Source organism: Neltuma alba, unplaced genomic scaffold (assembly GCF_004799145.2).
Source record: "Neltuma alba isolate B1F8T4 unplaced genomic scaffold, ASM479914v2 tig00012081_pilon, whole genome shotgun sequence".
In the NCBI taxonomy this organism is placed as follows: Eukaryota; Viridiplantae; Streptophyta; class Magnoliopsida; order Fabales; family Fabaceae; genus Neltuma; species Neltuma alba.
This window is the reverse complement of record NW_021636640.1, coordinates 645117-662199: the sequence shown is the minus strand read 5'-3', so window position 1 is coordinate 662199 and position 17083 is coordinate 645117. Positions and strand designations below refer to the sequence as shown.

Sequence of the window (17083 nt, the reverse complement as noted above, 5' to 3'; positions counted from 1 at the left end):
AATTTCTCAACAATAATGCATGCAGGACCACTAACATCATCTGATAACCATATGCATGCAGGACCACTGGCATCCTCGAATAAAAAAACACTAATTAATATGATAAGATAATTAATTAATGCCGTACGTTTTATACTTAATATTAAAACTACTTAACTTATTTGAACATATTAAAAAATTTAAATTAATTAATTATAACACATGTAATATGTTTGTTTAGAAATACTGCGTATAACATTGAATTATATATCAGTTTATAATTTACATAATTGAGTTTGAGAAAATAGAGTAAATATAATAGACACAGTTACTACTAAAAAAAATAATAGATAAAGTAGATTAAGGTATTACTCTTCTGGTCTTATTTATAAAGCACTTCTAACATATTTCACATACTAAGAAAAATTTTAAACTGTATTAACTCTTTATTAAAATATAGTAACTTTTCAACTTTACCCATTTTAATATATATACCTTTCAAACAAAATAACTATCTACACTATAATAAATGAATGACAATATAGTACATTCATGGTAAAAATTTAATGAAGTGACTTATAAATAGAACAAAAAAAATCTTCTCTCTCTGTCTTATAAATAGGACCAGAGGAGTATCTCTTTAAGACCAAATCCAATCCCCTGACTAGCTCTTATATTAATAACTGGATGGAATATTTCAAATTCGCCTAGTTTCTTCTTAATTTAGGGTTTTTTTCTAAGTAAAAATCTCATAATATTTTCTTTAAAAAAATTATAAAAAGTTTAAATTTGTACTAAAATATCACTGATTTAATTTTACATATAGAGGGTGTTTGGATAGAAACCAAACCATAGTTTCAGAAGTGCTTTTACGGTTTACGAAGTAAATATGTGGAGGAGTTTGCATCGTTTTGCGAAAAAAGTGCTTCCGAAACTATGGTTTGGAGGTTGCCAAACACCCCCATAATTTAATAATAATAAAAAGAAATAGAAAACAGAATTGAGGAAATAAAGAAAAATTAAGGGTCAAGGAGGGGATTAGAGACGAACCATACATTTCAATGATGAGCATGATGCTCATCAAGTTTTAACCATTCAAATTTAATATAAATGATTGAAATTTAATTTTTTATTTTTTTAAAATTTTTTTCTTTAATAAATAGATAACTCAAAATAAATATAATTTTTTACCTGCAAGTTTTTTTGGAAGATAATTTTTCATTTAAAAATTATTAGTTGAACAATTTTGAATCTAAATATCTAAATGGTGTAGATTTTACTGTAGCTATGACTATCAAGTACTAAAACTGCTTCTAGCATACACCCCTCCCTCAATGCTCATCATACTCCTACCATTCAAAATTGTTTTCTCTGACTGACTTACATTATTCTTCTTCCGTGGGACTTCGCTTGGTCTATATATATGCAGGAGCCTACGTATCAGCTTCATCGAAACACAAGACAAGAACATGGAGCCAGAGAGAGTGAGAGAAATGATGTTTCAAGCAACAACGTTAATGGCGTCATTAATGGCGGCGATAATAGTCGTAAGATGGGGATGGAATATGATGAAGTGGCTGTGGCTGAACCCTAAGAGGATGGAAAGGATGCTCAGAGATCAAGGTCTTCAAGCCAATCCTTATCGATTCTGGATTGGAGACTTGTGGGAAATGGTTAAGATGCAAGAACAAGTCAAATCCTTACCCATTCCCTCTCATCATTCTCATGATCTAGCTCCTCGTGTCCTCTCCTTCGTCCACCACATTGCCAACAAATATGGTTTGTCTTAATTTCTGTCAAGAAATTAATACTTAATACGATGGATTCTTAATTTAAAAAAAAAAAAAGATTAATCATTGTTACTGACTTCAGCATGAATTTTTTGCAGGTAAGAATTCATTTATATGGTTTGGACCAACACCAAGAGTGATCCTAAGGAATCCAGAGCAAGTAAAGGAGATGTTAAACAGGAACTATGACTTCACAAAACGTCAAGTGAATCCTCTTATCAAGTATCTAGGCTCTGGTTTGGGAACCTATGATGGCGACAAGTGGACTAAACACAGGAAGATCATCAATCCAGCTTTCAATTTTGACAGACTGAAGGTTACGTATACTTTCTTCACTACTGAGATCATAATCATGTGGTTAGGGCGGATGATCACTCACTAATTAATAAGATATGGCTAGATTACAACGTGATAGCAATTTTAATGTTATGCAGACAAATTTTGACTTCGGTTTTCTTCTTTTTGACATAGAATATGATGCCAGCCTTTACCCAAAGTTGCATTGACATGATAAGAGAATGGGAAAAAATGATGTCTCCATTAGATGGAACGTGTGAACTAGATGTTTGGCCTTGGCTTAAGAATTTGACAGAGAATGTTATTTCTCGAGCAGCCTTTGGAAGTAGTTATGAAGAAGGCAAACAAATTTTTGATCTTCTCGCAGAACAAGCCGAACTTGTCATGAGTAACTTTCAAAGATATCACATTCCACTTTGGAGGTACATAATAATTATACATGATTAATATCTAACTTTCAATTATGGAACGCCCCATCAATAAATTAAATGAATTTGTAGGTTTATACATGCCAAGGACAAAAGGAGGATGGAGGAAATAGATAAAATGGTGGATGATTTGTTGAAGGGAATCATCATGAAGAAAAAGGAGGAAGCCGTAATGAAGAAGGTGGGTGGTGACGAAGTCATAATTAAGAATGACTTACTAAGCATACTTTTAGAATCCAATCATCACAAGGAGGTTGATGAAAGCCTTGGGATGAGTTTGCAAGAGGTCATCAAGGAATGCAAGGCGTTCTACGTGGGAGGCCAAGAAACCACTTCGGTTTTGCTTGTTTGGACCATGATGCTGCTGGGTAAGTACCCTGATTGGCAAACACGTGCAAGGGAAGAAGTTTTCCAAGTCTTTGGCAATCAAAAACCAGATTATGGAGGCCTTAATCGCCTCAAGATTGTAAGTGTATATATATATCATTTAGATAGATATATACTTCTCAATAATATGTATAAACTGATCACAAATATGCAAATACTTTTCCACTATAGGTGACGATGATCTTATATGAAGTTCTGAGACTATACCCACCAGCAGTATGGATGGAACGATCTGCAGAAAAGGACATGAAACTTGGGAATTTGTTAGTACCAAAAGGAGTACAACTTGTGATACCGACACTGATGATTCATCATGACCAGGAGATATGGGGGAGTGATGCCAAGGAATTCAAACCAGAGAGGTTTAGTGAGGGAATCTCAAAGGCAGGGAAAGGGAATTGCGTTGCGTACTTCCCATTTGGACGGGGTCCGCGAATTTGCATTGGACAAAACTTCTCATTGTTGCAAGCTAAGACAGCTCTCTCTTTGATTCTGCAGTGCTTTTGGTTTGAGCTTTCTCCCTCATATTCTCATTCTCCTTCTGTCCTTCTTACTCTTCAGCCCGACCATGGGGTTCATCTCATTCTCCATAAACTCAAACAATAAATTAGTAATGTAGTTTGAGTTTGACGTCCTTATTATTGTGATCTTTCTTCAAGTTTATATATAAACATAATCAATTTGTTGTACGTTATATGCGTGTTATGCATTAGGAGTACAAGTTGTAATACCAATACTAATGATGCACCATGACCAACAATTGTGAGGATGCCAAAGGGTTCAAACCAGAAAGATTTTCGGAAGTAATCTTGAAGGCATTAAAGATACCGGTGTCGCATTCTTTCGGGGGGGGGGGCCTTGAATCTGCCCTCGCCAGAACTTTGTCTTGTTGGAAGCTATGCAACCCTTGTATTACCTCGAATCATAATTATAAAACTTCGTTTGTAGTCTAGAAATAAGGTCTTATAACTCGCTTGTAGTCTACAAGTGAGGTTTTATAATTAAAGCCAGAGGTAGTATTAAAAATGAAAAGGATTAAAGCCTAATACAATTAGTATTTAGCCGAGTTTCTTAAACTTTAGTCAGGATTCATTTCCTAACAGGATGTATGGAGAGAGTCTCGTGATCAGTACTAAAACCTAGATTTAGGAAAAAAAAAAAAGAATCGAAAAGATTAATATAACAACTGCATTTTATTGATATTTTTAATATGATAACTAGTACCTTAAAAAAATATATACATGCATCACAAAAAGGTTAAGAACTAAATTTATAAATAGGCGAATAATATGTCATTGGAAATATGATGTAACATGACAACGACGACATTTTATCTATTTTATTCAAAATTTATTTACACCTTATACCTGAAATATTGAATTGATATTTTCATATCATAACTCGTACCTTAAAAGAAATAATGCATACCACACATACATTGAAAAAGCTATATTTATATAAACATGTAAATCATATTATATTACAATATTGATAACAAATTTTAGTCATATGACAGCAACATCTTATCTGATGAGGTTTCTCCCCTTCATGTTCTCATGCTCTCCTTTATTAATTTTATCCAGTAAATAAAAATCTTAGAAATCTGAACGAATGCTAAAAGGGGAAAAGGAAAAGGGAAAAAAAATGCTAGTTCATCAACCTAGCCCTTGATTAATTCTTACAGATGAAATTAATATATATAATATTTTAGGACATATTTGTAAAATATAAGTAGGGCCAAAGATGTACCACCTTCAGTTCTTAATATAAAAATTAATTGTAAGATTAAGTTTGGTATTAAATATAATATCTCAATTCATTTTCATTTAATTTGTTTCCGATACTTATCATATTTTTCCAAACTATCCCTATTAATTTTACATGTTAAGAGAGTTTGCATCATCAAGGGATAGTTTAAATGCAAATGATTTTTAATTGATCTAATTTTTTTTAATATCATAACTCGTACCTTAAAAGAAATAATGCATACCCCACACACATACATCAAAAAAATAAATTTTAATGGATGATATGACATTACGAAATTGATAACAAATTTTAATGTCGTATAACGACAACATATATTTTATTTGAGGTTTCTCCTTCATGTTATCATGCTCCCTCATATATAACTTGGACGAATGCTAAAAGGCGAGAAAGAAGAAGAAAAATACAAATGCAAGTTCACCCTAAAATATAAGCAGAGTATGACATTAATGTAAAATATTTTCGGGCAGATTTATAAAATATAATTAAGCAGGGCCAAAAGTAGCATTTGAGTTATCAGTGCGAGCGTTCTATTTTTTTTTGGGTAAAATTTTATATTTTTTAATTTAACTTTATACAAAGTTCAATTTGGTTTTTTTGGTAAAAATTTTAATTTGGTATTTTAATTTTAAAAGTATATTTTTATTGCTTTAATCTAAAATAGTTAGACTTAAATGATAATATTTTGTAATAATCATACATGTTTATTAAACATAATAGGGTAGTATTTAAAAATATTTTATTAACACTTAATATCTTAATATTACTATTTTTTGTTAATAATTTTGTGATTAAACAACTAAAAATATATATTTTAAAGTTAAGGGATCGAATAAAAATGATCCTGTATAAATTTTTAAAAAAATTAAAAAGTATATATTTTAATTTGTCATTCTTTTATGGTTAATACTATTTTTAGTTTATAAAATTTGAACTTATTTTTATTTTTTTCTCTAAAAATTTTTAGACAAATCAAAATAAAATCAGATTTTAAAAACCAATATAAAAGTAAAGTCAAATTTCAAGAACAAAAAGCATTGATTTTAAATTTCAGAGACGAAAATAAAAATGAAATTAAATTTCAAAAACTGAAAATAGTACTATAACTTTATATATATATATATATTATATCAATATATATATGTCTGTATATATATTATATCAATGCGTCGATCGTGACTACGGCTGCAAGCAGCTAAGAGGCCAAGCACAAGGAAGTAGATGCCAAGATCAGATGTCTTCTATATATTCAAATTCTCAGACCACAAACCATATGAGGACCACTAACATCATCGATCGGATAAGAAAAATAATGATAAGATATATCAAGTTCTTTTTTAATTGGTACGGTGTTCAGAGCAGTACGTAGTCGGTGCTAAATATGTTGTCCAGAGTGCAGACTATTACAATTGATCCGTACAAATTGAACAGTAATGCCTTTATTTAACCACCTCAAGTTTTGCCCTCCCAATGCAAGTTAATTATTATCAACACTTTCTCCGGCCGGCGGGAAAACTTGATCTGGTGATGTAGTTAATTGAAATAACTAATACATAAACTAACAACAAACACTCATATAATATTTTCAACTTGTTCTCGTTCACTTCCTTCTTCTCTACTTTGAGATTTTTATATATAGACATACGCCACACACAAGCACAAGCACAGAGAAACACACAGAGATAGCAAGATGAATGAAGCATCAGGAATAACATCAGTGGTGGTTGCAGTTGCAGTAATGGCGGTGATAGGCGGAGGATGGTGGGTTTGGAAGATGGCGAAGTGGGTGTGGGTGGATCCGAAGAAGATGGAGAGGCGTCTGAGAAAGCAAGGTCTTAAGGCAGATCCTTATCGGTTCTGGGTTGGCGACGTAACCAGGATGATGAAGATGCAGAAAGAAGCTATTTCCAGTCCTTTGCCTCCTCATTGCCATGACTTGGTCCCACGTGTCTTCTCCTTTGGTCACCACTTGGTCAATAAACACGGTGGGTGCCCGTACTTTCTCAATACTGTGTGTGTGTGTAGCTAACATCAGATTGTGTGTACAAGTTCTAACATTAATTTGTTGTCTAGCCATGATATATATAAACCAATAACTTAACGGCAATGTTTGGTATCATAAATAGGAAAAAAGATTTCCTTCCATGCTCTTTATATAGGTATATATTCATAAAACAGTTAAAGTGCAGGTGAGAATCCATTCATGTGGTTCGGACCGACACCGAGGTTGATCCTTACAGATCCTGAGCTGATTAAAAATGTGTTCAACAGGAACTACGACTTTGTAAAATTACACACGATTTCCATTGACAAATATGTATCAGTTGGTGTTGCAAGCTACAATGGCGACAAGTGGGCTAATCACAGGAAAATAATCAATCCTGCATTCAGTGTGGAAAAATTGAAGGTTATTTTTCTTTGCTTGTCAAAGTAAATTGAGAATTTTGTCTCTTGATTATTTCTTCATCATGGATCTCTCTACAGACCCTGATTCCAATCTTCAGCCGAAGTTGCAATGATATGATGAACAAATGGGAGAGCTTGTTGTCCCCAACAGATGGAACCTGTGAAGTAGATGTATGGCCTTGGCTTAGGGATTTCACAAAGGACGTGATTTCTCGAGCAGCATTTGGAAGTAGCTACGAAGAAGGCGAACAGATATTCGATCTTTTATCAGAACAAGCCGAACTTGTAGCCAATAACTTACAGAAACATCGCATTCCATTGGGGAGGTAATTAATTGAATAATTACTCGAATCAAATGTTGGTGATTACATAAGTAATGATAAAATCGTTTTGTAGGTTTCTAACAACTAAGGAGAACAAGAGGATGAAGGAAAATGAAAGAAACATGGAAGCTTCACTAGAATGTATCATCAACAAAAAGAAGGAAGCCATGAAGGCAGGTCAAGCCACAAAGGATGACCTACTTGGCATACTTTTAGAATCCAATCTCAAGGAGATTGAGGAACAAGGAAACGACAAGAACGTTGGATTGAGTATGAAAGATGTGATTGGTGAGTGCAAGTTGTTCTACCTGGCTGGCCAAGAAACCATTTCTTCTTTACTGGTTTGGACTATGATGCTATTGAGCATGTATCCTAATTGGCAAGCACGTGCCAGGGAAGAAGTCCTGCAAGTCTTTGGCAATCAAAAGCCAGACTTTGATGCACTAAGTCGCCTCAAGATTGTAAGCATATACATATATATCTTTTAACTAAACTGATCAATTTTTCTAAACACAAACATGTCGATACTTAAAGTGAAATATGCCATTACAGGTGACAATGATCTTGTATGAGGCTTTGAGGTTATATCCACCAATAGCATGGGTGGAGCGGTATGCTGAAAAAGACGTGAAACTTGGAAATCTGTCAATTCCCAAAGGAGTACGAATTAGCTTACAAATACTTATGATGCACCATGATGAACGCTTCTGGGGAGATGATGCCAAAGAGTTCAAACCAGATAGATTTTCTGAAGGAATCTCAAACGCAGCAAAGGGTAATTCTGTTGCCTTCTTCCCATTCGCAGGGGGTCCTCGAATCTGCATTGGCCAGAACTTTGCCTTGTTGGAAGCCAAAACGGCTATGTCTTTGATTCTACAACGTTTCTCCTTCGACCTTTCCCCAACATATTCTCACGCTCCCACCACCGTCCTCACTCTTCAGCCTAAACATGGAGTTCAAGTCATTCTGCATAAATTGTAATGGATTTATGATATTCAAGTACTAATTCTTGTACCAAATGAGTTCAACTGTCCTTATTTGGTTTGTGTATTAGTTCAGAACAATCCACATCTTCTACGTTAATGAAAGTAAATGAATATAATTCTAGTTCTTCAAACATTTGGATGAGAAAGTACGTATTGAAATACTAAGCAAAGAATCCACTTAGAAATCCTCCCTTATATTGGAGCTCTAGGAGCAAATTGCGTGATGCTTCTGCAAGTGGCGAAAAAAAAAAATCAACACAGCAGCACAACAAAATCTGGACGGTCCACATTTTATATTATACTTTTATCTTTAGTAATTATTTTCTTAATATGATATTAACAAAAACTTGAAGGACATGAAGGATGTTAAAGATATTGGCTCATATGAAGGAGAATGTGGAAACAAATAAGGCTGTAGATTAGTTGGCAGTCTCGGGCTCAAAGGGGGTATGTTTCGAAGGTCGTCCTAGTCAACCCCCACCCTCTCTTGCCAGGCTGTTGTCTGATGACAGATCTCGGTGAACTGCGGATTGTGGTGCTGGGATTTGTCAGGATAGGACTGGAGTTGGCTAAGTTCTCTTGACTTGTTTGGCTGTGCTGTTTTTGCTGTGTTGTCTGTTTTGTTTTGCTATTTTTTTTCCTCAGGTTGTACTCTAGGATTTACTTGTTTTTGCTATTGTTTCCCTTAGGTTGTAATCTGTAGGGTTTTACTGCTTCTTTTTTTTTTATTTTATTTTGTGGGCTTCGGCTATTGGTGACATATAATCTGTTTTTCGGTTATCAATAAAATGGACTACTGTTTTCTGGTTAAAAAAAAATCAATAGTACATTTGAATAAATCATGCATAGGGAGGTTTGACAAATTCCTTCTCAATCACCAATTTGAAGAGCTAGCAACACTGTCGAATCTCATTTATCGTCTATTTACAATCAGAAAAACAGATCGAGTCTGTTGGGCCAGCCCGTTTAAATTGAGGGTTCAGATTGTAATTTAAAATTTTCAAAAGGAACTTGGACTTAAAAGGACCAGTCTTGTAGGACTCGAAAATAAAAAGGCTGGTCCGTTTAAGCCCGCCAACAACAAACTTTTTTTAATTTATATTTTTTCTTGACCCTAACCCAAGTCTCTAACATTTTATATAATCTCCCTCTCTAAGTTTCACTTTCAGTTTTTCACTCACTCTCAGCTCACACCTGACACCTCAATCTCTAATGATATTAAAATAAATAAAAAAAATATATTCTCCATATCTTAAATGAGATCTCAAATTTGTATTTATTTGAACCAACAGTTATATATTAAAATAAACAAAATATATTCCCCATATTAAAACAAAAATTTTAATGATGGAACCAACAGATACGTATCAATTTGTATATATGTTACAAAATTTTAATAAATAAGTTAACACTTTTTTTATAGTGACTATATCATAATCTGTATTGTATATTTAAATAGAACTAAACAAGTGAGCTAGACAAAACCAAGAAGACCATCTTGAACAAAAGCAAAAAAAATGATGATATAATTAGCTCATTAAAAGCATACTATAGATCAATCCAAAATATTAAAATATTTCAGACTTCTCATGAGATTGTGCAGTAAAGTAATTTTCATAATTAAAGCCTAAGAAATCATTGATATTTTTAGAAGTTAAGAAGAGTTTATTACCAGTAAAGCACAATCAAATACTCTTATAATTAATGATAGTGATGATAGTATCTGTCTACTTTTTTTTTAGTGAAAACATTTGTCTATTTTTAATGGAATTTTTGGATGTTAATGTCATTGACTTGTTATATTTAACGGATGTTTTAGATTTTTTTGTATGTTAATGGATATTTAGATATGATGATCTTTTATTTGCGATTTAATTTTATTCATATTTATGTCTTTTACTAGTAATTTTATTAGTTTATTTTTATTTTTTGACAAAACATATAAAAAAATATAAAAAGAATAAAAAAATGTATATTAAACAGGCTAAGCTGAGCCTGTCCTCTTAAGAGCTAGATCTAACAAATTGGGGTATTATTGAAATTTAGGCCTTATAGAGTCGGGCCGGCCCTTTTAAGCTCGCCAGCCCTACAAGACTGGCCTGTTTTCTTAGTTCTATGCATTACTAGGCAACCTTAGTTGAATCTCAGAGGGAGGGAGGGGCAACGACCACAAATGCGAGCGGCGAACAAACATGTAAACCTGAATATAAATCGTAGCATAGGTTAAAGTGTTGTGTCGAGTTTATTATTTATATGCATCATCTTAATGAAGTCATGTTGTCTAGTTTCACTGCAAAATTGCAAATGATTTAAAAGAATACTACCTTTCGTCCTTAATGTAAGAACAGGGATGGTAATATGGGCCAATTCATGGGTTGCAAGTTGACCTGTGATGAGTTCAACCCATATGGAGTACGTTGAAAAGTGTCGTTTGAAGGCACAAGCCAACCCTAACCCGCCAACTCACCAACCCACCAACAATTATTTACTTTTTTTTTTCAATTTTTTTATCTTTTAATATTTTTTCTTATTGAATATTTTTAAAAAATATAATGAGATTTTTATTTTTTTCTTGAAATATTTGATTGGAAGTACCAAATAAATTATATAGGTATTTTTTAAAATTTTTTAGATATAATATTATATATAACAATACAATTATACTAATTTTAAAAAATTTTAAAAATACAAAAATATATATGCGAGATGGCGGGCTAACCCGCAGCGGGTTGCGAGCATGGCAATGCGGGTTGGAAAAATTCATTTACTGGCGGGTTGGCTTTTAGCTAACCCTAACTCGTTATTTTTAGCGGGCTGAACCCGCAAGTTCAGCCCATATTACCGGCTTTATGTAAGAATTCATTTGACTTTTATTTTAGTAATAAATATAAGACATCAATCTATTTTGTTTCTCGTATTTATCTTTTTTTTCCCCAAGATAATCCTTCTAATAATGGTAGTTCTAGCTAATAAACTTAATTAGCAAGCATATTTTAGGAAAGACAATACCTATTTATTGCAAATGACTAACTTAACCTATTTTCTCAATCTACTTAAATTAATCAACTAGTTCTTATATTTAGGACCGGAGGTAGTATTTTAGAAAAATAAATAGATATTTTTAACAAATAACTAATTTAAATAATTTAATAGACCTTATTTAGGATCAAAATATAAGTGATTGATTCTTAATATAAGATTTAATTGAATAATTTATTAGATTAAAAAAACTAAATAAATTACTCACATATAGCATATGTTAACTGATTTTCTGAAATAATTATTTGTGTCATTAAATTATAGGCAAATTAGTTTGAAAAAAATAATAAATATGAATACTTTAAAATAATTTATTTAGTTTTCTTAATAGTCTAAAATTAATTTATTAGATCTTATATTAAAGATTTTAGTTTTATGAGTTATCGTTTTTTCTTCCGTTCGAATTCTGAAATCACTTGACCACAAAAAGAAAAAGAAAAAAGAATTCACAAATCACAATCCATGCGCACAACCACTGGTAATTAATAACATCATCTGATAACAATATGCATGCAGGACCACTGACATGACATTATCGGATAACAAAGAAGAAACTAGTTAATATGGTACCTAACATATAAATATACTCCTCCAGTCCTTAATATAAGACTCATTTAACTAATTTGATTAGATTAAGGAAGTTAGGTACGTTAGTTAATTATAAGAAAAATGACACATTTTTTCTAAAATACCATAATCATCTTTCTTAATACCTCATCTCCCTCTTTTATTTGATTATGGTTGATGGAGTATCCATAGGGGTAATTTAGAGAAAATTGATAAATATGATAAATGGGTCTTATATTTAGGACTAAAACTAACTCAAAAATTAGGTCCTATATTAAAGACCGGAGGAGTAGTAAATATTTTTAACCTCTAAATAGACAAAGCATGAACTACTCCAACTCCTTACATCAAATTATTGTACTATTTACAATACTTTATCTTTTGTTCCTTAATTATTTATAACCCTTTGAATAATGTTTCGTGACATGCTGCAGAGACACATGAGAAATCCTCCTGCCCATTAATCAATAAATAATTTAATTTCTTTTATCTGTGCACACTAAACAATGCCTTTAATTAACTACAACAACTTTTGTCCTCTCAATGTAAGTTAGTTATTATAAACATTTTAAATGGGAAAAAAGTGAATATTATCTTTAATCCTTTAATCCTAATAATTTGACTTTATTTTGGTTTGGGTGAATAGGCAAATTTACTTATTGTAATATTAAAAAAAAGCATCAATTATCATAACAAAATATTGAGAGTGAATAGGCAAATTTACTTATTGTAATATTTAAAAAAAGCATCAAGTATCATAACAAAATATTGAGAGTAAAAATACACATGATGATTCAGAAATAACTCTAAAATGCCATTTGCCATTAAATTGAGTAACGTTGACTGTTTAGAAAAAACATTTTGACTAAAAATGAGGACGTGGAGGCAAATATGGTAGAATAATATCTGAGTTGGACAAAAAAAAATAAAACAACTGTATAGTTCTTCCTCCCCTCCGCGATCGTCGGCTTCCCACCAGCAGAGCCTCGCCTTTCCACCACCGTCGTCATCAACCCCCTTTCATTTTGTCCTCATTCTTCCACCAGAAACATTAATCGTACAAAAAACCCCAAAAAAAATCATACACAATCTAGATCTTAAGCATCCTTACTTAAAAATTGCAAATCACAAGTAATCAAATATTTAAAATGATGAGAAGTAGAAGAAGATCAGAAAATGTGCAATTAGAACAAAGAACAGAATCAGAAACCGTGAAGAACCACGGAAATCATCATCATCAGTGACCATTATTACTCAGACCAATTTCATCAGTGAAAAATGAGGTTCAACTTGAAGAATCATGAGAGTAAAAGCACAATATAAACCAATCCAGAAACAATCATTCTCAATAATATCAAACACGCATAACTAATCTTTCAAAGGCCCACAACTATCATGAGAACGAAAAAATCGAAGACCCATATATGAGAAATCGAAGACGGTTTGATGCCATGCGAGAGGAAGAAGAACAACGAGATCTATGAAATTATTTGCAGAAATGGAAGACCCATATCTGAGAAATCATGGGCTTCAGGCTATTCAATCAAACGGACAATCTCATCATGAGAGAGAATGTAGCGGAAGGTGGCGGTGCTGGCGATGAGCTGGGAAATGTTATCTGGGTAAGCTAACTGAGGGGTTTGTCGAGATTGTAGCTGGCGGTGCCGGCGTTCATGGCTTCCAAATTCCGGCGTGTGTGTCCAGTTTTGGGAGAAAGAAAAAGTGAAAAACTGAAAAAGTGAAGAAGAGAGGAAAGGAGAGAGAGATAAACGGGAAAAAAAAAAAAAAGTAAGGGTGTGTCACGGTGTGTGATAGGACGAGAGGTGAGTCGTGGGCTGGGGAGGAGTGGGTGGGGTCCATGTTAGTGCATCTTAAGGTGCCATGCAATGTTTTGATAGAGATAGGATAAGGGTGAGAGATTGAGTTGACCAATAAGGAGATTACCTGGCAAAGTATCTGACACGTGTATGTTTGATGGGACTCATATAGAAAAAAAAGTAACAGACATTACAGATAGTTAACGGAATGATATTTTTGCTCCATTTTAAAAAGTTGATGAATATTTTTGCTCCTGACATTTTATTATGGTACTTGATGTTCTTTTTCGATGTCATAATAGGTAAATTTAACCTTTTATCTTTTTTATTTTATTCCCTAAAATTTGAAATTAATAATTTTGATTCTTAAAATTTAATCTTATTTTAGTTCCGGTCCTTATGTCATGAATCAAAAGTACTATTCTAGAAACCAATAATTTTTAAGTGGACCAAAATAAAATAAAATTATTAGGACCACAACCACTTGTTTGAAATTTGAAGGGACCAATTTACCTAAAAAAATTTAAGAGAACCAAAATCAAAATAAGAGGCAAAAACCTCTTGAAATTTCATGTATCAAATTCAAGACCATGTCGGATTTTAGGGGCTGAAAACAGTATTAACCAAAAAAAAAAAAGAAAACGAAAGGGGAAAAAAAACCTTCGAGGGTGCATATGTATGTATGTGTATCTATCATGGCCGGCGGGAAAAACTTTCTGGTGGTCCATTAAAACACCTAATGCATAAACTAATAACACTCGTACATAACATATCCAACTTGTTCTCGTTCGCTTTCTGTGTTGAATACTGTGAGAGTATTATATATATATATAGACCTACGCAACACAAGGATGATGGAAGAGAGGGGGGAGAGAGAGAGAGAGGGGGAGAGAGAGAGAGAGATGATGGAAGCATCAGGAATAATATCAGTGGTGGTTGCAGTTGCAGTAATAGTAGTGATAGGAGGAGGATGGGTTTGGAAGATGGCGAAGTGGGTATGGTTCACTCCAAGGAAGCTGGAAAGGCGTCTGAGAGAGCAAGGTCTTAAGGCCGATCCTTATCGGTTCTGGGTCGGTGACTTAACCAGAATGACCAAGATGCAGAAAGAAGCCATATCCTCTCCTTTGCCTCCTTATTCCCATGACCTGGTCCCTTCTGTCTTCTCCTACGTTCACCACGTTGTCAATAAGCACGGTGCACTTCCTTTGTTTTTATATGCCCCTCTCTCTCTTAATTTTCATTTTAACCATCTCAATTGATTTTGTTACCACTTAGATAAGCCTGCCAGTGTGTATTGTGTGTATTATATGTATTATATATAAATAGAAAAATAATTTCCTTCCTTGATCTTCACATACATACATACATATATATATATATATTCGTGAAACAATTGGAGTATGTGCAGGTAAGAATTCATTCATGTGGTACGGACCAAAACCGAGGTTGATCCTTACAGATCCTGAGCTGATAAAAGATGTGTTCCACAGATTCTACGACTTTAGAAAACTACAACACCTAGTTCCTATTCTCGATTATATAGCCACTGGTGTTGGAAACTATAATGGCGACAAATGGGTTAAACACAGTAAAATTGTCCATCCAGCATTCAATTTGGAACACCTGAAGGTTAATTATTATTAATAGTTTCTTACCTATTTATAAAAAAATACTCAAACATATATATGTCTACTAACAAATTCAACTGATTAGAGTTTTTGTCTCTTTAACTTCTTCATCAACTCGATCTCTCTAGATTTTGATTCCAATCGTCTACCAAAGTTGCAATGATATGATGAACAAATGGGAGACCATGTTGTCCTCAGCAGATAGAACTTGTGAAGTGGATGTATGGCCCTGCCTTAAGAGTTTGACAAAGGAAGTGATTTCTCGAGCAGCTTTTGGAAGTAGCTACGAAGAAGGCGGACAAATATTTGACATCATCGTAGAACAAGCTCAACTTGTGATGAGTAATATACAGAAACATCGTATTCCATTCTGGAGGTAATTACTACAATTATCAAGACTATAATATCATACATGCCCGTGTCAAGTACTGATAAAATCATCATTTTTATTTGTAGGTTTGTTCCGACTAAGGAGAACAAGAGGTTGAAGGAAAATAATAGAAACTTTGAAGCTATCGTAGAGGGTATTATCAGAAGAAAGAGGGAAGCCATGAAGGCAGGTGAAGGCACAGAGGATAACATACTAGGCATACTTTTAGAATCCAATCAAAAGGAGATTGAGGAACAGGGAAACGACAAGAACGTTGGATTGAGTATGAAAGATGTGATTGAGGAATGCAAGTTCTTCGCCCTGGCTGGCCATGAAACCACTGCTGTTCTTCTGGTCTGGACTATGATGTTATTGAGTATGTATCCTCATTGGCAAGCACGTGCAAGGGAAGAAGTCCTACAAGTCTTTGGCAACCAAAAACCAGACTTTGAATCATTAAATCACCTTAAGATTGTGAGCATGTTTCTTTATCTGTCATATACATAAGATATTTTTCTTAAGCACACTGATCATGTGTCTTTTTAGCCACAAACATTTATATATACTGAAAAAAGAAATTTGACGTTGCAGGTTACAATGATCTTGTATGAGGTTTTGAGGTTATATGCACCGGTAATATGGGTAGAGAGAAATGTAGAAAAAGACATGAAACTTGGGAAATTGTTAGTTCCTGGAGGAGTACAGATTTGCATACCAATACTCATGTTGCACCATGATCAAGAGCTGTGGGGAGATGATGCCAAAGAGTTCAACCCAGAAAGATTTTCAGAAGGATTATTAAAGGCAGCAAAAGTTCCTTATGTTCCATTCTACCCATTCGGAGGTGGTCCTCGAATCTGCACTGGACAGAACTTTGCCTTGGTGGAGGCTAAAATTGCTTTGTCTTTGATTCTACAACGTTTCTCCTTCGAGCTTTCCCCAACATATTCTCATGCTCTCACCACCTTCATCACTCTTCAGCCTCGCCATGGAGTTCAACTCATTCTGCGTAAATTGCAATAAATTTACGATATTTTGTTGCTGCTGTATTTTGTTGGCTCAAGGCGCCTTATCCGTATTGTCTCCTGTATTTTATTGTTTTGTGTTTGTGTCACTTGTTTTCATATGTGTTTTATGTATGTTTTAATGTATGTTTAACTTTTAATATAAAAAACAAGTGCTCATTCGGGTACCAAATGAATTCTCCAATTATCATTATTGGATTTGGGTACTAGTGTGTGTTGTACAATCTGCATCTTTTATCGCTGATAAAAGTATGGGCGTATCAGCTCTTGATTA

General features: G+C 33.5%; 3 protein-coding genes across 3 annotated transcripts; all 3 read left to right on the top strand.

Moving 5' to 3' along the window:
* Positions 1-1411: 1411 nt before the first annotated feature.
* Positions 1412-3575, top strand: LOC114721958 (11-oxo-beta-amyrin 30-oxidase-like). Its single transcript, XM_028907851.1, has 5 exons — positions 1412-1758; positions 1868-2085; positions 2241-2488; positions 2567-2960; positions 3053-3575. The coding sequence occupies exons 1-5, from the start codon at positions 1449-1451 to the stop codon at positions 3485-3487; spliced, it is 1605 nt and encodes a 534-aa protein (XP_028763684.1). The 5' UTR covers positions 1412-1448; the 3' UTR covers positions 3488-3575.
* Positions 3576-6338: 2763 nt separating this feature from the next.
* Positions 6339-8358, top strand: LOC114722014 (cytochrome P450 716A67-like). Its single transcript, XM_028907922.1, has 5 exons — positions 6339-6633; positions 6838-7055; positions 7133-7380; positions 7451-7838; positions 7930-8358. Exons 1-5 carry the CDS (start codon positions 6339-6341, stop codon positions 8356-8358), a joined length of 1578 nt encoding a protein of 525 aa, XP_028763755.1.
* A 6333-nt stretch (positions 8359-14691) lies between these two features.
* LOC114721986 (cytochrome P450 72A68-like) lies at positions 14692-16807 on the top strand. The gene is made up of 5 exons (XM_028907891.1): positions 14692-14980; positions 15195-15415; positions 15543-15790; positions 15871-16258; positions 16376-16807. The coding sequence occupies exons 1-5, from the start codon at positions 14692-14694 to the stop codon at positions 16805-16807; spliced, it is 1578 nt and encodes a 525-aa protein (XP_028763724.1).
* The last annotated feature ends 276 nt before the right edge of the window (positions 16808-17083 follow it).

Bases quoted from the DNA above. Each gene is read 5' to 3' on its own strand.
- LOC114722014 (XM_028907922.1), top strand. From the start codon at position 6,339: ATGAATGAAGCATCAGGAATAACATCAGTGGTGGTTGCAGTTGCAGTA. The intron at 7,056-7,132 runs GTTATTTTTCTT...ATCTCTCTACAG, and splicing joins TCAGTGTGGAAAAATTGAAG to ACCCTGATTCCAATCTTCAG. The intron at 7,381-7,450 runs GTAATTAATTGA...ATCGTTTTGTAG, and splicing joins CATCGCATTCCATTGGGGAG to GTTTCTAACAACTAAGGAGA.
- LOC114721958 (XM_028907851.1), top strand. From the start codon at position 1,449: ATGGAGCCAGAGAGAGTGAGAGAAATGATGTTTCAAGCAACAACGTTA. The intron at 1,759-1,867 runs GTTTGTCTTAAT...AATTTTTTGCAG, and splicing joins CCACATTGCCAACAAATATG to GTAAGAATTCATTTATATGG. The intron at 2,961-3,052 runs GTAAGTGTATAT...TTTCCACTATAG, and splicing joins GCCTTAATCGCCTCAAGATT to GTGACGATGATCTTATATGA.
- LOC114721986 (XM_028907891.1), top strand. From the start codon at position 14,692: ATGGAAGCATCAGGAATAATATCAGTGGTGGTTGCAGTTGCAGTAATA. The intron at 14,981-15,194 runs GTGCACTTCCTT...GAGTATGTGCAG, and splicing joins CCACGTTGTCAATAAGCACG to GTAAGAATTCATTCATGTGG. The intron at 15,791-15,870 runs GTAATTACTACA...TTTTATTTGTAG, and splicing joins CATCGTATTCCATTCTGGAG to GTTTGTTCCGACTAAGGAGA.